We start from the raw sequence: 21,411 nt of genomic DNA, 5'->3' as shown, positions 1-21,411 counted from the left end.
ATCAAAAAGTAATGAAAGGTTTTTTTTTCTTCAATAGTATTCAATATCCTGAATCTGCCCCGAACTGAACAGGATCATATTTAAAGGCAATCAATATTTTACATAAAGTAATAGGAACCAGATTTGCATTCATCCTACAAACTTCCAAAGGATGGATTTTCATTCATAATGTTTAATGTAAATATTAAAGAGAAAATATTACATGTAGAATTACAACTGTAATTTATAGTGTATTTATCATAACCCACAGTTTAGGAACAAATTTCCCCTGAGTAATTTGCATCAGTGAGTACATTATTAGTATCATTTGCCAACTGGCTGACTCATGAGGCTAAAACAAATACTTATTACACACATTTTCAGAAAGGCAATGTTTGCTTGAGGAATTTCAACTTAGACATGCCTGGGGCCAGCTTTAGGACTCTGCTTAGAGATCTCTCCCCCCCCCCACCAATTTCCTTCCCCCCTCCTCAAATACACACCTGTATTATTCAGAATCAGATACACCAGCTAAATGGCATGGCTGGCTCAGACCTGAATGGACAATGTCCTATGAGGCAGATGTGTAAAAAAACATACTCTCCCCTATCTAACACCACGGATATACAACTAACACACAAAGCAAATATTAAATATTTACCAGAAACAAAAAATATTTTTATTGTATTGTTTTTTCTGAGACAATTGGGGTTAAGTAACTCGCCCAGGGTCACACAGCTAGGAAGTGTTAAGTGTCTGAGGTCAGATTTGGACTCAGGTCCTCCTGACTTCAGGGCTGAGGGTTCTACCCACTGCACCACTTAGCTGCCCTAATAAAAAATATTTTTGAAATATTCTTAGGAGGCAAAAGAGTCAGAGGTTCAAATACAATTGCTACTTTATTATCTAGATAAATTTAGCAAAGTCACCTGACTTCTCTCAGTCTGCTTATCTGAATACAAAGGGGCTAGATTAATTCTAAAATTAATCACTTCCTAAACTGGGTGAAAAGTATGATGACATCCCCCCCACCCCCCCTCAAAAAAGCAAACCCCATATATTAAATTACTATTTACTACTGGTCATTTAAATAACATCACTACAGTTATCTCAGTTTGTCATTGAGCAGAAGTAAACAAAGCCCTCAGGTTTTATCCTGTTAGCCTATGGAATACTAACTTTGTGGAAAACCTAGGAAGAAGTATAACCAGGGGCTTTATACCAGAGCATCAAGGTTTAGCAAGCCCTTCCAACATCTGAATTCCTTACACTCTATAGACAACGACTGAGCTTAGTACTTAGTTAGCAATAATTAGTTTCATAAAAAGCTTCCTACTCTATAGTAATCACGCTCCACGTAAACAATAGGGGCTCCTCAATATTGACTGAAGTCCCTACCCAAACTAAATTGCCCCAAGTGCCAAAATTGCTAGGTGTGGGTCTGAGCCTCAGTGTCAAGAGCCCACCCCCTCCCCTGCTACATTATGAATTGCAGATGTTGGACAGTTCTTTCTGCTCACTGTATCGGTGTGATTCAAAAAAGGATATTTAACTACCAGCTTCTACACGCAAAAGAAGCATGGCTTTATTGTCCTAGTACAGTCCTGCAGCATGATTTAGATGGTCCTACGAATGCACGGAGCCTTCTTCCCTCCTCAATCCCAGGATCTTTCAGAAAGGCTGAATTTATCACTGGTCTGCCCCAGTAAACTCCAACAGGGCACTGCTGTACTGTAACTCACGACATTAATGGCAAGCCCCGTGCTCCCTGGCATGACTGCCCATCTATCTTTCCAGGCAGAGTTGATAAATTACAGCTGGGCTACTGGGGGAAAGGATGCAAATCAGATGGCTGAATGATCTCGTCGCAAAGAAAGGAATTACTTTTTAGAAACAGGAAGAAACTTACAGTCACTATTTGCATTTATTCTCAATATTGCAAGATCCTTTCCCACCTGAGTCTGGTTCCAATGACAGGGAGTAATCTTGCATCTGCAACATGATGTATTTAAGCTTTCTTTGCTAAAAGGACATTATTGACACCTAAGTCTCTTCTGGAAATCCTAAACTGTCTTATCAACCTAATTCTAGGGCATCCTGACACCTGTGATTATTACATGAAATAATGTATGTAAAACACTTTGTAAACCTTTATGTGCCATATAAATATCAAGCTATTATTATTAGCCCATCACAGAATGACACCTTTCATTATATGTTCATTCCTATCCTTTCAGGTAGCATTAATTTGTTGGCCTGTGTTTCATACCAAAGGCAAACAAGTGGAACAGTTTAAGCAAATGATATTTCATGTGGAAAAATTTCAACCCTGTGATTTTAATGTTTTTTAACATGGTTAAAAATCCATACGTGTCTATGAGAAAGAAAATGCTGGATGAACAAGACAGACACTGTCATAATAAGAAACTGTAAGGGAGAAACTGACATGCATGCATCAGAGCACAAGGACAAAGGGATTCACTGATATATGGGAAATTCGCCATTTCCTCCACTATTGCCACAATCCAACCATGTCTGAACCAATCTTACAATTAAAACACATCAATGTTAGACTGATGACTCTCTTTTGGAGCCCTGAAAATATATCTTTTGTTTTTCAATCTGTGGTATCTGTGAAATAACTAATGCCTCCTAAAAACCATTTCTCATATACTATATATTTATACTATATATTAATTTATCTGTGTACATGTTATATCCTCCAGCAAAATATTTGTTGTTTGAAAACAGACACAATATTATTTTGTCTTTGGACTCTTACTGCTTAGTACAATGCCTTTCTTACACATAATAACTGCTCATTAAATGTTTTGTGGAACTGAATTCAACTGGACACAGGCTGAAGATGTGAAGGAGAATGCTTGGTTTTTGGTTTTAGACCAGTCTGATGATTTCATGTGGGGAGATGTTGGTTAATTAAAATATACATAATAATTTTTGTATAATTTCTCTGCTTCTCTTGCAGAATAACAATCTTGTGGTAACTGATACAGAAATCTGTGCCAGAAACGGTCATGTCCTGATAAATGCTACAAGGACACCTGTTTTGAATTGTGAAGACAGTATCCCACCTCTGCCGGGGAGATAGGGATTACAATTCTGTCTTCAGTTCTATCTTAGAGTTCATAAAACAGAGTCTATGATACATATCACATTACAGGGCAGGAGATATTTATTTCCCTAATGGGAAGACATAGTAATGAAATATAATTCCTTCAGGGGAAAAGACAGGAAGAAAAGAAAAACTCACATCATTTAAAATGAAGACAATAAGAAGCCATCAAATGATATTATTGAGTTGGGGGGAGGTAAAAGTGATACTTTAATCTACCAAAGGGCCACTGAGAATGTCTTGTCTTTAAATCCCTTCATAAAAAGTTGGGGCACACGGCACTGAGCTGGTATGCAGAGCTAGGTTATATTTCTAGCTCTGCCATTAATAAGTTGTATGACCTTGGACAACCCGCTCCACTTTTCAAGGCTTCAGTTTCCTCATCTGTAAAATAATATAGTTGGAATAGATGCTCAAACCCACAATATTATGCAGGGAGAGCTTACTCAGGCATCCTAGGTCATCACTAGTCATTCTGAGGGAGGCTGACAACCTTGTGCAGCTCTGTCTCACTTCAATCCGATTCACAAGTCAGTCAAGATAGCACTCCAAGATAGCATTGGACCTCTTTGAAAAGAAAAGACAAATAACCATACTGGGGGCAGCTTGGGGCAGACTCTCACTTTAAATCCTGGCCCTGACACTCCTACCTATAAGAACTTGAACAAACTTCTCATTCTTATTAGGGTCCTCTTATATAAAGAGCTCAAATTCAATAACTTTGAAGGTCTCTTCCAGCTTTCATCTAACTCTGATCTCATGATCAAAATGTAAATGAGCACAGGTTCCAATTTCTGGCAAATATCTATTGATATTGAATAATCTATTCAAACAATATCTTAAGGAAACAGATTTTATTTCAAGTCTATTGATGCTCACTATATATGTTCTCCCTATGCCATGACTAGCAGAGACGGGTAGTTTTCTCCTTTAACATAGCAGTCCTAATCATTTCAGAGGAAAAACATAAGCACAAAGTGCTGACTTACCAAAAGGTTCTCGGGCTTGATGTCTCTATGCACGATATTGAGACCATGAAGATATTTCAAGGCACTGGCCAGATTGTACACCATCGCACTCCCATCTCTCTCTGTATACTTGGTTGAGGAAGTAATTGCATCAAAGAGATCACCACCCTAAAGCAAATATCACAAAATATCCACATGGAATTACTTGTATGAATAATACATAATAGCTATAGGAGCAAAATATTCTATCAAAATTTACATGGAAAATCAGAATTAACATGGGCATTCAATCCAACAAATATTCATTAACTACCATATTCATTACATCCAATTAGGTATATTTAAGATATAGTTCTTCCAGGAGTTACCATTCTAAGACAAGCATAATACAAGAAAGGCTGTGACTACAGAAGGTTTTTAGAGAGGGAGTACCTAAATAGAGCCTTGAAGGAAGAAGATTTTAAGGGGATATAAATATTTTCTAGACAATGTCTATAGATTTAAAAAAAAAAAGATGTGAAAGATAGCTTTCAAGATGGGAGTTAATAATCTAGTTTTGCAGAAAAATAGAATATAATATTAAATTAGACAAAGTAGGTCAGAAGGCTTCAGTTTGTAGAAATCTTTATTTTTAAAACTCCTGTAGGAAAGAGGGAGCCATAGATGAGTTTTGAGCTGATGAATGATATGGTTAAACCTGTAACTAATGAAAACAATATTTACATGCCAGTAAAGTACTTTTCTGAATGGGCTTTAATAAAATAAAACAAACAAACACGCAAAAAAAACCTTTACTTGATGCTGAAGTCAGCACTGAAAAAAAAAAAAAGAGAAAATTTCTAAGGCTTCTTACCTTGACTAATTCCATCACCAGAAAAAGCTCAGTAGCAGTATCCATTTCCTCGATCAACATGATTATATTTGGATGTTTAACTCTGCGCAGTATTGACACTTCATTCTCAATCAGGTGTTCCTATGCAATGAGAATTAATGAAACTGATTTAGAAGGTAGCAGTCTTAAATATGGAAATATGGTTTAAAGGAACTGAGCATATTTGCTGTCTTAGGGAGGGGGAAGTAACAGAGGAAGGGAGAAAATTTTGGAGCACAAAACATTACAAAAATGAATGATAGAAACTATCTTTACATATATTTGGAAAAATAAAACAATATTGAAATTTTTTTAAGTAGCAGTCTCTCCTCCATGTAATAATAGCCAATATTTATATATGTTTTAAAGTTTGCAAAATATTTATAAATGTTATCTAATTTTATCCTTTGTATTTCTAATACAAAGTCCAAACAACAGACATTATAAACAGCCTTCCTTTGTGGATACTGAATTTTAGCTTAGTTGGTTGGAGAACAGTTCTAAGAATCATAAGGATTTGTGGTTTGTTATGGACTCTTTATCTTAACAAGGAGAATGACATCTTTGGTTTGTTCTCGCATTTAAACCAATCCATTTCAAAAGGAATTTATTAGCATTACATATCATGTGCAAGGTACAATTATGAGCAAGGGATGAGCTGGGAATACAAGAACAAAAAATAGCAGCTGTGCTCAAAGAGATTATATTCTACTGGGTGGGGGGAGGATAGACGCTACACATAGAGAAGTATATACATTTAAATTTGAGGGAGGAGAGAGCACTAAGAAATGCTTCAAGGAAGCTAAGAATTATAAGGAATGGCAGTAAATAGGCAATTTCCAATTACTGCCCTTTTTATATGTAAACATATAATACCATAAAGACTATTACCTTAATTTTAACTCTATTTTGACTCTTTAAAAAAAAAATACAATGAACTGTTTATGAGGGTTGATGTGACCCATGTGATATCACCACTATAGAAAAACAATATCATAACAACTTCTTCACAATTTATATATCTGTATATCTATACATATAATTTACATTAATATAAACACGTGCACATATATAAATATGTATAAATGTATATATGCATGAACATATGCACATTATGTACTATGACACTATATATATACACATACATACACACACACACATACATTGCATATCATGAAGTAATATATACATGTTGGTTATCTTTAATCATATAAATTGTCCTGAAACATGGATACTCAAATAATTAAACAAATAAGAAATAGTGAATGGAGTTCTCTTCTGTCACTTAATAGCTGCATAAACCTTGTTAATTCTCTCTTCTTAGTGTTAAGACTATAAATTACATGAATATTGTTGAGATCTGCATTGTTGCAGAGAATTTCTATTGATGAAATAATAAAAACACACAAGTGTGCTAGAATCAATCCAAGAGGGCAAATTTGCAATGTGAGCATTTATATCTTTGAAATCTCGAAATGCTATAAATCATGGCTTGATCTATTGTTTTCTGAATTTTTCTAAACTTAAATGATGAAGAAAATGTTAATAATGTACATTATTTTTTCCAGAGGGTTGGTTGTTAAACAGTTACCAGCATGTCACTGAGAACATGGCTTGTGAAGAATTATGTGTATGAAATTCAGCTGAATTTCTCAAAAACAAAATGACAACTGCAAAGTTAAACATATTTGATTACTTGAAATATTTTAAGTAAAAATGAAGCTATTGTTGGGTTGGGAAAGACATCCAACCCACTGGTTTTCCAGTAAAACCATGCCAATCTCTCCAAATCAAAAGAGTTTATTTTACTTCTAATGACTGTCATGGGAGATTCCTTAGTTTCCTCCTCCCCTACCAATTTTCAGTAACCAAAGACAATTCTCACACAACTGATGAAGCTAATATCTTAGTGATCCCTGTAGCCCTAAAAACTACTTTTATAGGACTTCTGAAAAGATAGATATTTTTACTCTTTCTAAATTAGGTTTAGCAATTCTAGGTAATACAACACTTAGAAGCAGCTGCAAAATTTCTTGCACATTCCCATAAGGAAGCAGTTGTACAGTCAGCTTGTCTTTTTCACAAGAGATGAAGGGAAGAAAAGCTTGGCACAAACTACCATTCCTATATACTTAAGCATCTAGTTTGAAAATATGCACTCTCTTTAGCCCACTTCTTTTGAACTGTTTCCTGACTATCTTGAGAAATGAAGAGCTGAATGCAATTTTGATAGTATGACAGGTTTAAGATAAATTCATTTGATCTCTATGAAACAAATAACTAAGATGATGATGGTATTACCCATCCCAACCATGAAAAACATATTGTGATGGAGAATTATCATTTAAAGCTAAACCTGCCCTGCAGTGCTTCCAGGTTTCTCCCAAAATTATAATGACCTATAGGCAAATTTCTTCATTGTTCATATTCAAAATATAAATCCTCATTTACTGTGGTATAATTCAGGGCTTCTTAAGTGTTTTCGACTTAAAAACCCTTCTCCCCTATGAATTTTTTACATGACTTGGGATGTACTGATATATTTACTGATATTAAATCATAATTTCACGATGCTCACATTCAGTTTCGAGATCCTATATGGGGTTGTGACCCACAGTTTAAGAAGCTGGAGCCTAGATGAAGCAAATGGAAGAAGCACTAATGAAAATTAGGATAAGATATCCAAAAGTGGAATAGGCTCTCTAGGAGAGATGTTTCTCCCTCATTGGAGACCATTAGACAAAGACTGCATGACTACCTTCTTGGGAAAGTTGTCAAGGGGATTTCTTATCATTTACAGATTGGACTACATGATCTATGAGATCTTTTTCCAACTCTGATATTCTATCATATAACATAGTAGCTGGATTGCTTCTGCCTTAAGTTATTACTTTTCTTTTGTTTGTTCAATAAAGGCACAATGGAAAATGTTCTGAAAAAGGGCTTCTCGCAGGGCCACCAGAAATGCAATGCTTCAAAGGTGAGGTGCTATTTATTCCAGAAACATTGTATTCACATTAATGCATCTCACCACATGCTACATGGTCAATATTCTTGGGAATAGGAGGATTATTTTCTACCTCATTGTTTAATTTTTCCCTAAAAATGCTTCTAAAGAATTAGTTTCTTATAACTCTTACAACTGTATTTCAGGGTCTCTTATTTTTTATCTACCTTATCAGAAAGCAGAACTCTGAAATCAACAATATGCAAACATCCTTATCAATGTTATCTTCCAACCTCACACACAGCAATGTATGAGCTACATTTCTAACAATATGATATCTTTTCCAAATCACATTTTCCACAAAAGAAACTCATTTTTGGCAAAAGTGTGTCATCACTTGTAAACTTCTAAATGTCATTAAGATATCACATTAGTTTTCTGCCATTCCAAATTTACATTACTCAGACATCTATCAATATCCATGGTGAATAGTTGGTACACAATAATGTAACCAAACATTTAGACGTGAACACATTCCAAAGCTTTGTTTTGTTACATGAAAGCAGAGGGATGATAGTAAAAACAAGATCATTTTTGACAATGAAATATGTTTGTGTGTATGTCTGTATGTGTGTATAAAGCCTAAGTTACACGGGAGTGGTTCCTGCCTTAGAATAACATGCAGCTTCATGTTGCCAAGGAACAATGAATCTATTCTTGCTCTGACTCACTGAGTGGTTAACCCTTGCTGCTCAATGAATCTAGGCTCCCTCTTCAGAATATATTAAAAAGAAATGATGTGAAAAATGCTTGCTAAAGTATTTTCACCTTTTTAAATGTTTGTTTGCTTTTTCGTTCTCATGAATTTGTCCCTTTTGGTCTGATTTTTCTTGCATAAGGCAAATATGGAAATATGCTTTAAAGGTTTGCACATATTTAACCTATATCAGATTGCTTGCTGCCTTGGAGAGAGGGGAGGGAAAGGGAAAAAGGAGAAAAATATGAAACAAAGTCTTAAAAGTGATAAAGTCAAAAATGAATGTTGAAAATTATCTTTACAAGTATTTGGAAAAATAAAATATTATTGAGAAAAAAAAAAGAATGCTTACTGGTAAGTTCCTAATGTAAGAATGCTAAACACAATGGAAAAGAGCCACTGTCATTTCTAATAGCTCAGTTCAGAGGCAACAGTGATTAATAAAAGCAGTTTCACATATCCCACAATTACTAATTTTGGAAAACCAAGCAAATTAAGATTTTTGGATGTTTTGGCTTTTGTGCAGCAAAAGGGAAAAAAACCAGAGAAAAGACAGTTTAAGGTCTTGTTGGTTTAAAAAAAAAAAAACACAACATTAAGGCATCAAAGAAAAAGAGCCAACTTTTCAAAGTGACCTCTACATTTTAATCACCCAGGTGAGGGCACTGATCTCAAGGTTTACAAGTAAAAGGCTCACAGCTGCAAAAACATGCCAATGATTGCTAAAATTTTACTCAGTTACATATTTAATAACCTTTACTCTGCAAATGTTTAACTTTTAAAAAAGAAAGGAAAGATTTTAATTCAACTTTGCAAAATTTACCTTTCAAAAGATAAATGGATTCTCTTTATTCATCCCTCTACCTCTCTCCCTTCTCTTTCTTCTCTTCAGTGTTGACCCTAATTGATAGCAAACAACTATATACCAACTACTCCCCTCGACTCCTTGTCCCTTTCCTTCTACTCATCAATTGTGCCAATGTTCAATCCCAATAGATGCCTTCTCATTCATACTCTTGAACTGGAAGACATCATTCCCTTGTACTGACTGAATCCCCCTTTCAGTCATGTTATCTAATCTCAACACGGCCCTCCTTACTGCATGAAAAAAATTGTTATGATTTCCTATCTCATATCCCTCTTTCCCTGTCAAACAAAACTGCATGTAATGCTTTCCTGTCTTATCTTTGTAGTTTATCTCTTATTATATGTGTATGTTACTGATTTTTAGAACTTTTATTGCAAGTGTTACTCTTCCTCAGTCTGGGAAGTAAGCAAATCGATACTGCATGCTACAGAATATATATACAAGAGGTTTATTTAAAGTATTGAGGCCTTATTGAGAGTTTGGACAATTAAGTGACACAGTGGATAGTGTCAGGCCTGGAAGATTCATTTTCCTGAGTTCAAATCCAGCTTCAGACACTTCCTAAGTGTATGACTGGGCAACTCACTTACCTTTGTTTACCTCAGTTTCCTTTTCTGGAAAATGAGCCGGAAAAGGAAATGGATTATCTTTGCCAAGAAAATTCCAATGGAGTCACAAAGAATTGGACGCAACTAAAATAACCTAACAATAAGAGCTTTTAAAAAATTGTTTTCTCTTTCCCAAGGAATCTCAATATTTTACATGTAGAGGCTCAAGGAGGGGGGATGTGAGTAGGGAATAACAATATAAGCACTACTATTTGATTTCTCACTTGAGAGAACCCAATATCAATTTCCTGGCATCTGCCATATCAGTTAGCATGTTTCCCCCAAGTGTTAAATGCCCCTTGTTTTTCTTCTTCTATTTATCTCTTCTCCTCCATTACTGTCAAATCACACAATCATCCTCCTGGCCACTCAGGTTTTTAATCTTGGTTTAATCTCCACTCCTCACTCTCACTCCCACAACATATTGAATCCATTGCCACATCTTGATCTTCCTGCCTCCAGACTCCAACTTCTATACATTTACTTGTCTCCATTCACACTGGCACCACTCTAGTCAAGGGCCTCATGGTCTCTCAGCCTACTACAAGAGCCTTCTGACTGACCTCCCTTTCTCATATTTTCCCCTCACTCCTATACATTCCCATACAACTGCTAAAGTAGCTTTCTTAAAGAACAGACCTCCCTCTCACATACTTACTTAATAAGTTTCAGTGGTTCCCTATTACAACTAGTAAAAAACAACAAAAAACAATAAATCTCTGGCATTCACAGCTGTATTTCTATTTTCACAGTCTTCACTACTCTCTTACATGTATTTTTTTGGGAGTTCTGCTATGCCATTCCACTTGGTGTTCTTCATACGTGATTCTTCATCTCTTATTTCCATATCTTTACACTGAATGTGGCTCAGGAGGTAGAACATTGGGCTTTGAGTCAGGAAGACCCGAATTAAAACCAGGGTAGGGTACTCATTGGTTTTGGGATCTTGAGCAAACCACTTAATCTCTGCTTACCTCAGTATCCTCATTCATTGATAAAATGGGGATAACAGCAGCACCCACTTGGCAGGATTGTTGTGAGGCAAATGAGCTTAGCACAATGCCCGACAGGCAGTAGGTACTATATGAGGGCTATTCTACCAAAACATATAGGAACACTTAATTGAAAATTATACCTCATTAACATTTAAGAAAAGATAGCACATTTAAAAGATCTTTAGCCTTATAAGTTTCTTTCATAGTCAATTATGCATCCATTACCTTTCCACAGCACTTGGTTTTATCAATAATTTTTAGGGCAAACTCTTTTCCAGTAGACCTATGGGAAAATGAGAAAAAATTATTATTTACTGAACAAATGAGAAAACAATTATTATTTACCAGACAAACCATAAAATCTCATTTCAGTATTACTTGATCATATTGTATAAAGAAAAGATTTGACATCCTCTCTAGGATGCTGTGTCTCTATACAGTAGATAATTCTTATGAAAATCAGCATAGAAGTTTAAAAATATATATATTCCTTAGAAAAGGTTATATAAGGAGAATGGGGATAACAGCCCAGGGACTACATTTTTAAAATTTTATTTTTTTGGTAACATTTTATTAAGTTCTAAACTGTCTCTCTCCCTTCCCAACCCCACTAAAGAAGCCCACCCTTTAACATATATATGTATGACCATAATATATATATTTCCATTTATCCACTATCATTTCTTTCTCTGGAGGTGGATAGCATCTTTCTTCATAGATCCTTTATAATTGATTTGAATACTTGATTACTCAAAATAGCTTAGTCATTCACAATTATTCTTGATTACTCAAAATAGCTTAGTCATTCACAATTATTCTTCCAACAATATTACTGCATTCTCTGGGTTCTGCTCATTTCTTCTTCTTTATTTCATCCAAGTCTCCATGCTTTTCTAAGGTAATCGAGCTCATAATTTCTTAAGAGCACAACACTATTCCATCACAACTACATACCCCAACTTGTTCAACCATCCCCTAATTGATGGATATAGCTTTAATTTCCAGTCTTTTGATCTCTGTGAATATTTTACAACATAATAACATATTTTCCTTTTTCCCTGATCACCTTGGGAAACAAAAAGACCTACATTTGAACTCATGGAATATTAAAAAAAAAAAAAAAAACCTAGAGAAAAGCCTCTAGCATAGTTGGAAGGTTCCATGTATGATTTAGAGAAACACATGGGTGAAAAGGGATGAGTAGGACTGAAGAAGTTCTAACATGTACCATGAGAAGTGGGTTTCAAACTGAAGAATACATGGATCCAGTTAAGTTTGATATATAATCTTCACAGTAAATCAAGTTAAACAAATAGAAAATATGAATCATTTTTTGACATCATCATATCAGACCCACTACCAGGATCATAATGGTTCTTAGCAATCAATCAAAAAGTATTTATTGAACACCTATATATCGCCACCCCCAGTATGAACAGAGGTTACAGAGAAAGATAAGAAACAGTCATTGTTTTAATAAGTCCAGTGGGGGAGGCAACATATAAATAACTGTACAAACAAGATAGAGACTGGGTAAATTGGAGATATTCTTAAAGGAGATATACTAGCATTGAGAGGAATTAGGAAATTTCTTGCAGAAAATGGGATTTTAGCTGAGACTTTAAAGAAACTTTAAGGAGATAAGGAAGGTGAGAATTCCAGACATGGGTGCCAATCCCTAGTTGAGAGATGGAGTGCTTTATGTAAACACCTAGGAGGCCATTATCACTGGATAACAGTACGTGCATTAGGGGTAGGTGAGTAGTGAAGTGTAAGAACAGAAAAGTTGGAAGGGGTCTTGAATACCAGGAGATTGATCCCAGAGAACCACTGGAGTTTATTGAAGGAGGTGGGGGAAAGGGGCACCATGGTCAGACCCACCCTTAGGGAGAACCTTTTGGCAGCCAAGTGAATGATGGTCTGCAGTGACCAACCAACAGGCTATGGGTAATAGTGCAAATGTGAGGTACTGAGAGCCAGGCTCAGGTTGGAGCAGTGGCAGAGGAAAGGTGGACAGCTCTAAGAAGAGACACTTCACAGGGAGGATTGACAGGACTTATCAACAGAGTGAATTTGAAGAAGGTGAGAGTGAGGAGTCCAGGACCTCTCAACATAGGTTGAGAGTCTGAATGATTGACAGGATGGTAAAGGAGTGTTTGTTAGAGGGGATAATAATTTGGTTTTGGAAATGCTGAGTTCCAGATGTCTAAGGGACATCCAGTCTGAGTTGGAAATCTGAGTCACCAGTGAAAGGACTAGAAAAGTTGATCTGGAAATCATTAGCCTAAGATGTTAATTGAATTCACAGTCAGGGTGGGGGTGGGGGGAGGGGTGGAGCGCTGATGAGGTAACCTCACAAACAAGATGAAAACCCCGGGCAGAGCCTTAGGGATTACCTATTGGTTAGTTAGCGGGATATGGATGAAGAAATCAAAGGAAGCAGGGAGGATTCAGACTGGAAGAAAATCTAGAGAAGGTAGTACCCTGAGAACTTATAAAAAAAAAATAAAGTATCAAGAAGAAGTAGGTCCTTTAAAAAAAAAAAGAAAAGAAAAAGATTGAAGATTTATGAAAAAACAGGGATAATAGAATATTCAATCTTCTGGAGAAGACAGGATAAAATGGGATCACTTGTGTATGTAAAAGGATAAGCCTTGGCAAGACAAAAAGTCAATTGTCCATGTGAAACTAGTGAAGGAAAAGGTAGTGGCAGCAGAAGACACCTGAATCTTGTGAGATGAAGAGGAAAGGATAAGAGGGAAAACTCTGAACAAGTAGCCTTGATTTTTTTTTCCCCACTGACATCTAAAGCAAAGTTTTCTACTGAAAAGATGAGGAAAGAAAAATCATGGGAAGTTCAAGGTCAAATAAAAAAGTTTAGATAAAGCACTAATGATGGGGGGAATAATGATTCAATTAATAAGAAGCTGTTAAAATTGTTTAGAAAGTAATTATAGCATTTGATAAAATCCAACACTCATTTCTATTAAAAACACTAGAGAATATAAGAATAAATGGACTTTTCCTTAAAATAGTAGCATCTATTTAAAAACATCAGTAAGCATCATATGTAATGAGGATAAACTGAAACCATTCCTAGTAAAATCAGGAGTAAAACAAGGTTGCCCACTATCACCATTACTATTCAATATTGTATTAGAAATGCTAGCTTCAAAAATGAGATGAAAAAGAGATTAAATGACAGTAATTACAGAGGAATATATATACCACACACAGTAATAAAATATTATAGTAACACTGTATCTGATAAATGTAAAGATTTAAGCTTTTGGGATAAGAATTCACTGATAAAAATTGTTGGAAAAACTGAAAAACAGTCTGACAGAAACTAGGTATAGACCAATACTTTACACCATTTATCAAGAAAAAGTCAAAATGAATACATAACTTAGATATCAAGGAAGATATCATAAGTAAATTTTAAGGATGTGGATCATATTGCCTATCAGATTTATGGATATGATAAAGATTTATGAATAAACAAGAGATAGAAATCATTGTGCGATATTAAATGGATAATTTTGTTTACATTAAATTAAAATGCTTTGTACAAAAAACCCTAATGTATACAAAATAGGGAGGAAAGCAGAAAAATTTGACGAGGGAATTTTAAGTTTCTCAAATAGAGAACTTTGTCCAATTTATAAGAATATGTTATTCCCCAATTGTTAAATAGGGGAAAGGAAATTGTTTTCAAAAGAAATCAAACTTGAATATAGTAATATAAAAATACTCTAAATCATTATCGATTAGAGAAATGTAAATCAAAAAACTTGGAGATATAATCTCACACCTATCAAATAGGCTAAAATGATAGAAGAGGGAAATTACATGTTGAGGAGAGATGAAAAAATTGGGACTCTACTACACTGTTGATGGAGTTGTGAACTGGTCCAACCATTTTGGAAAGCAATCTGGAATTATGTCTAAAGAGTTATAAAAGTTGTATATCCTTTGACCCAACAATACCAGTATTGAGTCTGTTTCCCAAGATCAGGGCGGGTAAAAAAGATCCTGTATGTTCTAAAATATTTACAGTAGTTCTTTTTGTGGTGGCAAATAACTGGAAATTGAAGGTATAGCTAATAACTGAAGAATGTCTAAATAAGCTATAATATATAATTATGATCGGATACTATTGTGCTGTAAAAAAAATTGATGAATAGGTTGATTTTGGGAAAACATGGGAAAACGTGCATGAAATAATGAAGAACGAAATAAGCAAAACCAAAAGAACATTATAAAGAGGAACAGCAAAAATATCCAAAGAGTAACTGTGAATGACTCAACTATTCTGATTATATGAATAGTCAAAATAAATACAAAGGACCTATGAAGGAAGATGCTATCTACCTCCAGATGATGTATGGAATTATGTACCGTATGGTAAAATAAAAATAAAAATAAAATAGAGGCAGCTAGCTGGTGCAGGAGTCATGAAGATCCAAGTTCAAATCTGGCCTCAGACATTTAATACTAGCTATATTATCTTGAGCAAGTCACTTAAACCCAACTGTCTCTCAAAAAAAAAAAAAATTCCAACAAAAAACAAACAATAAAACCATTTTTAAAAAAACAATCACATAAGACATCTCTTTCTTCATCCCTTTTCAGAAGTAAGATGTCACTAGGATGGAAGATTATACATATTTTCAGATTAAAAAAAAAGTATCAAAGTTTTGCTCCCCGTTTTCTTTTTAAAAAAAATTTCTTTGGTGAATGGGCTAGTTCTATGGAAAAAGGGAAGGGATACCAGGAGAAATTTAGGTGGTGTTAAAAACAAAAGATCTCAATGATAATTTACTTTAAAAAAGAAATTAATTACAACAATCTTTACAAGAATTCCTGTCTCCTTTTGGCATGAAGGTAATACAGTGGATTTTTGAAAGCTATCTAAGTATAGTGTAAACTCTGGCAGGTCTTAGCTAAGATAGAAGGTTTTTGAATACAGACCTGCTAGCAGACTGTGGAAACTGAAAGTCTTCCTCATAAGTGCATAGAGTTCATTTCTAAAATATTGGGAAGTTAATGATGACTGGGGGATAGGGAGGACTTCACTTGGTTCATGGAAACCATCTTATTAAAGTGAGAAGAAACTCAAGTTCCTTTAGAATAGGAAATGTCTTTTTCTATTCTTTGTATCCTCAGCACTTATTATATACCTGGTACATAGTAGGAGCTTAATAAATGTTTATTGACTGACTGAGATATACCAGTGAAAAGAGCACCCATACAGATGAACACGGAGCTAATGAAGCACTGAATTTGCAACACACAAAGAATGTCTAACTGCAGGAGAACCATTCATTAAAGAGCACTGCAGTGTACTTAGAATTACATTAGCTTTAGAACTGCAGCTGCTTTTGCCAGGTTGTCATAGTTACACATCGACATGGTCTCACTCAGAGGGAGAACTTTTATTTAAACAGCTCATGAGGAACGTAAACCAAACACTGCCTCTGATTGTTGATGAATATATAGAAATTATATCCTGCGTGCTTAATTTGTCACTAATAGCTAACTGCATTAGCCGTGCCATGGATAAAAGTGGCCACAAAACATCAAGGTTTTGGAAGAAATTCATGTAGATGTGTGTGATCTGGCACAGCTGGCACAGGGCATGACCCTCCTGCAAAAAGGCATCCGCCAAGTACAGTCGCTGTCAGTCACACTGAGCTGCCTGTGCCAGGGACCAGCAGTAGAGAGGCTATAGCTGTGATGTAGCCCTTTAAAAATTAATGGAAGAATATGGCTAATTAAGCCTGGAACAACTTCACTAGAACATATGAAAGCACTTCCACACAAACTGCTGGCATCTGCCCCTCGGGTGCCCTTTGTTTAAAAAAAAAATGACTTAGGTGCTGAAGAGTGAAATATGACCAACCCCTGCAGCTGGGTAAGGAGATGCCCTCAGGCAGCAGCAATCCACAATGTTTGCTGAATCATGTACAAGAATTAAAGGAAGTCTAAAACAAATGTGTTTAGCAGCTGGCAGGCTATGTATATAGATAACTAGAGACTAAAATTAAAATTTAAAAGATCTTAAGTCTTCATTTTAAAGGGATGCTTTCTTTTCTCTGTACATTTCAACAGTGTTTTTTTATACAACTGTAGGAAAAAAAAAAGTTAAGTATTTTAATGGGTTTCCTCACAAGATCTGTAAGATTCTCTCTGAAGTCAACACACTCCATAACACAGAGGTTAAGGGGAAACGAGTAAGAGATTTCAAACTTTAATGTCTGGGGGTTTTTTCCCCTCTCCTCTCAGTCAGCTTATAGGTATGAAAAGATTCAAAAGAAGATAGGGTTAGGATGTGAAGAAAGCTGAATTTGTATACAGAATTCATATATGAGCTCAAATCTTAACTTTTGCCTTGTACTAGTTGGGTGATTTTAGGCAAATAATAACCCCAGGGCCTTGGTTTCCTTATCTAAAGTCAAAGTGATCTCTAAGGACCCTTCCATATCTAAAGCTAAATTGCCTTGATCCTTCTTGAACTGGGAGGGCTGAAAGCTTCTAACAGGGCTTGGAACCCTGTAGTTACCTTGTTATTTCTCAAAAAGCTGGGGGAGAAAAATCAGCTCCCAGGAAGCATCTGACTTCTGACACCCTTGCAATCTCCTCAAGTTTTTAAGAAACCCTTCCTTACTTGAGTTTCATTACTGCTAAATTTCTGGATTACCTAGAAATAAGAAAGGTTTGGGAAAATTGACTCTGCTGCAGTACTAGTGCCATACCCCACCCCCACCTCCAGTTGGTTTTAATTTACCACAATAAAATCCACCACTAGTATTGATTCAGACTCTTCCAAAAGCCCCAACAGGAAATGAAAATTCCTGTGATCATTGTGCCTGTCTAGAGTCATCAACTTAGGTATGGTGCAGGATGAGGGCCAGCTAAAGACACTTTTTGTAGGCCCAAGGGTCCTAAAGCCCACAAAAATGCTCGTCTCATCACCATTTAAAACTATGACTCCTGATTTCTGAGACCCTAATACAAGATCATGTGTGGTGGGTGAAAAATGAAAAAACTGAGGAAACAAAGGTTTGAATTTCCAAGCTTATCAATTTATTAAACATACCTGCCAATTGTCTAACAAATCAGGACCAAACATCCTTAGCTTGGCCCTGGACCCAAAATTCAGAAAGAGACAAATTTTTATGTATTAAAAACAATGAACCAAGTAAGACCAAATAATTAAAAGAAAACAATTAAGAGCAGCTAGGTGGCACAGTGGATAGAGCACCAGCCCTGAAATCAGGAGGACCTGACTTCAAACCTGATCTCAGATACTTAACACCAACTAGCTGTGTGACCCTGGGCATGTCACTTAGTCCCAATTGCCTCAGAAAAACAAAACAAAACAAAACAAAACAAAACAAAAAAACAATTAACCAGGATACAAAATTAACTAATCTCATTTCTAATTGGAGGAAAGACTAGAGACATTCCCAGCTGGGATGGGGAGAAGAGACAGGTACAATTCCCTAACATCAGAAAAAAAATTAAAAAGGTTTCCTACTAGGGGAGGAGATGGGAGGGGAACGGAGGGAAAAATTTGGAACAGAACATTTTGCAAAGGTTAATGTTGAAAAATTACCCATGTTTTATAAATAAAAAGCTTTAATAAAAAAATTTTTAAAATCTACTCCCCCCAGAGGTCTGCATTCAAATGAAGGAACATGGAAACAAGAACTTAATGATCAGCATTTTCAGATAAGCCATATGGGTTTTTGAAATGTATAATTGTGAGAAAACTCCTTGCATCAGACTTCAGATTTGATTGTGTTTCTGGTCAGCATGATTTAGGTGTCTAATTCAGAGTCTCTAAGCAGCAGGTAGAGGCAATTCAGCTTCCCAACCATGCTGGTTCAAACAATACATTAAAGTTTTCTCACAGTTTCCACAACTGAATAAAGTTTTCTCACAAGACAGAAATTGGACAAGATCCAAAACTGAACAGGAAGGCAATTGAGATAGCTTCAGAACTAAGTCACAAGATGGAGTCAAAATGATTCAATCAATTCCCACAATTAACCATTTGATGTTCTAATTACCTCACATGTGACAGAGTCACATGGGTTTTGCAACTCTCATTCCAGGCCTCAACTAAGTTGAGATGCTTTTGAAAAACTGAACTGACCTACACAGTGGGCGTGTTTAGCTTAAAGGAATTGAAAAGCTAAAGAATTTTGGTTAAGTTCCAATGGTCTTGTGATGAAGAGAACCATGTATATCCAGAGAAGAGGATTGTTGGACCACAACATAGGATTTTCACTCTTTTTGTTGTTTGCTTGCATTTTGTTTTCTTTCTCATTTTTTTTTCATTTTTGATCTGATTTTTCTTGTACTGCATGATAATTGTGGAAATATGTGTAGAATTGGATTACCTGCCATCTAGGAGAGGGAGGGGAGAAGGGAGGGAGAAAAAATTTGTAATACAAGGTTTTGCAAGGTTGAATGATGAAAATTATGCATATGTTTTGAAAATAAAAAGCTTTAATAAATTAAAAAGACATTTGGCTAATGAGAAAAGAAAAACAAAAGAAGCATTGGAAGGAAGGGTTTCACAAATCTCTCAATGTACAATGATCTGAGAAAGCTTATTTGGAGACTCACCTCTCCATGCATTCCTTCACCACAGCAAAATTGCCATCACCAATGACCTTCCCAATTCTGTATTTGTCAAGAAGAGTTGATGATTCAAAACACCTGTTTCCATTTACACCTGCAGAAAGGATGGCATAAATGTGAAAGGCAACAATGTCAGCAACTCCTTGCTCTTCACATTAAAACTTGCAATGTAAAGATTTCTATTCCCTAAGAAAGAAAGAAAAAATGCCACAGGCCTGATGATCTGTTAGATCTTTGGATCAAGTTGACCTCATTAGCACATGAAGTATTTACTGTCAGTGTCACATTAGTATAATGGAAAATTTAACAAATTTCAGCTTAAACTCTCAAACCACAGATAAATTAAATCATTAGACTGGCATTAAAAGAAATTCTAATTAAAGTTTCCTAAAAGGTTTTTATTCATGCTTATTCAACTCTGAAAAAGCAGTGAATATTGGAAAAGAAGTTGCTTTTCTTATATACTAGAGTTTCCATAAACCTGTTTGTTTTTTAAAATATTTTCCTGAGTGCATTTCATTATAATAGAATTTTTTATAACTTTATGCATTTTATTTTATGCATTTAAAAACATTAATCTAAGGTCAACAGCCTGAAGGCTATACTGCCAGACAAAAAAATTTAAGAATCTCTCCTATAGAGTAAAAACAGGGCAAAATTAAATTTCAAAGTATGTGTTTACTCACTTTCCATTACACAGGTCAAAAAAAGAAAGGGGAGGAGATAGATGATCAACTTTCACCAGGGCTTGGACAAAATGGCTAGTTATCAGTGACTGTGAACTATAAACATGTTCTTTTTTAAATAATAAATCACAACTCTTTCCTCCTCCACATCATTTCAGCCCTCAAAGAAATGAAAACACAGAACTGAAGATGAAGGAGCAGTCTATCTATAAAGACAAAAGGTCCTCCTTGCTCCCAAAGTATCTGGGTAGAAATGATTTAGGTGGAGCACTAAGATTTGTTGCTCAGAAGTGCCCCACCTGATAGTAACTGAGGAAGAGCCTCCTTGTTTAAAGGTCCAAAGTTAGAGGCACTGAGGTAGAAAGCTGGCTTCATAAGCAGCAGGAGCTGCCTCTGACACATACAATCAGTGTAACCTTACCAACCACTTAACCTCTCAGAGTCCCCAGTAATTCTCTAAGAGAGTTGAAGAGAAGATACTAACTGGCATTGATGCAAGGATAAATTCCCTGATTCAGTGACATCACATGTCCATTCAATACTTCTATTTCCCCAAAGTATGAATCTTTTGTGGCACAAGGATGACGGAGGGCACAGCAAAAAGAGAAAAAAAAACAAACCTAAGTTTAAATCTAAACTACTGGATTCAGGTAGAGTGCTAGTAGCCTAGTTCTAAAGCAGAGAGAATCTTAACCTTTTTTGTGTGCCATGGATCTTTTTGATAATCTCATGAAGGCTATGGAACCTTGCTCAGATTAGTAGTTTTGGATGTAGAAAAATTAGTTAGGAACTAATTATGTTGCAATAGTTATCAATTTTTAAAAATGCTCAAGATAAAGAATTCCTCTTATAGACTAACATTTTTGAAGATCTTTGAAATAGAGGTTCTAAAGCAGTCTGATGATATTGCTATATCGAAGTTTCTTGTCCATGGACAAGCCCAT

At 35.5% G+C, this 21,411-nt stretch overlaps 1 protein-coding gene across 4 annotated transcripts in view; it reads right to left on the bottom strand.

Annotated features, from left to right (window-relative positions):
• Positions 1-21,411, bottom strand: part of DCLK2 (doublecortin like kinase 2) — a 202,192-nt gene that overhangs the window by 26,036 nt on the left and 154,745 nt on the right. For all 4 annotated transcript variants that reach the window (XR_007948403.1, XR_007948404.1, XM_051966349.1 and 1 more), the window contains 4 exons: positions 19,767-19,875; positions 11,352-11,409; positions 4,934-5,053; positions 4,102-4,248 (listed from right to left, as the gene is read on the bottom strand). Coding sequence is in view for 2 of the 4 variants with exons in the window: in XM_051966349.1 (XP_051822309.1) it covers positions 4,102-4,248; positions 4,934-5,053; positions 11,352-11,409; positions 19,767-19,875 (434 nt within the window). In the remaining 2 variants the exon portion in view is untranslated. The remainder of the gene's footprint in view (positions 1-4,101; positions 4,249-4,933; positions 5,054-11,351; positions 11,410-19,766; positions 19,876-21,411) is intronic.

Source organism: Antechinus flavipes, chromosome 6, assembly GCF_016432865.1.
Source record: "Antechinus flavipes isolate AdamAnt ecotype Samford, QLD, Australia chromosome 6, AdamAnt_v2, whole genome shotgun sequence".
Taxonomy (NCBI): domain Eukaryota; kingdom Metazoa; phylum Chordata; class Mammalia; order Dasyuromorphia; family Dasyuridae; genus Antechinus; species Antechinus flavipes.
The sequence above is the reverse complement of the archived record's forward strand: the minus strand, read 5'-3'. Positions and strand labels throughout refer to the sequence as shown.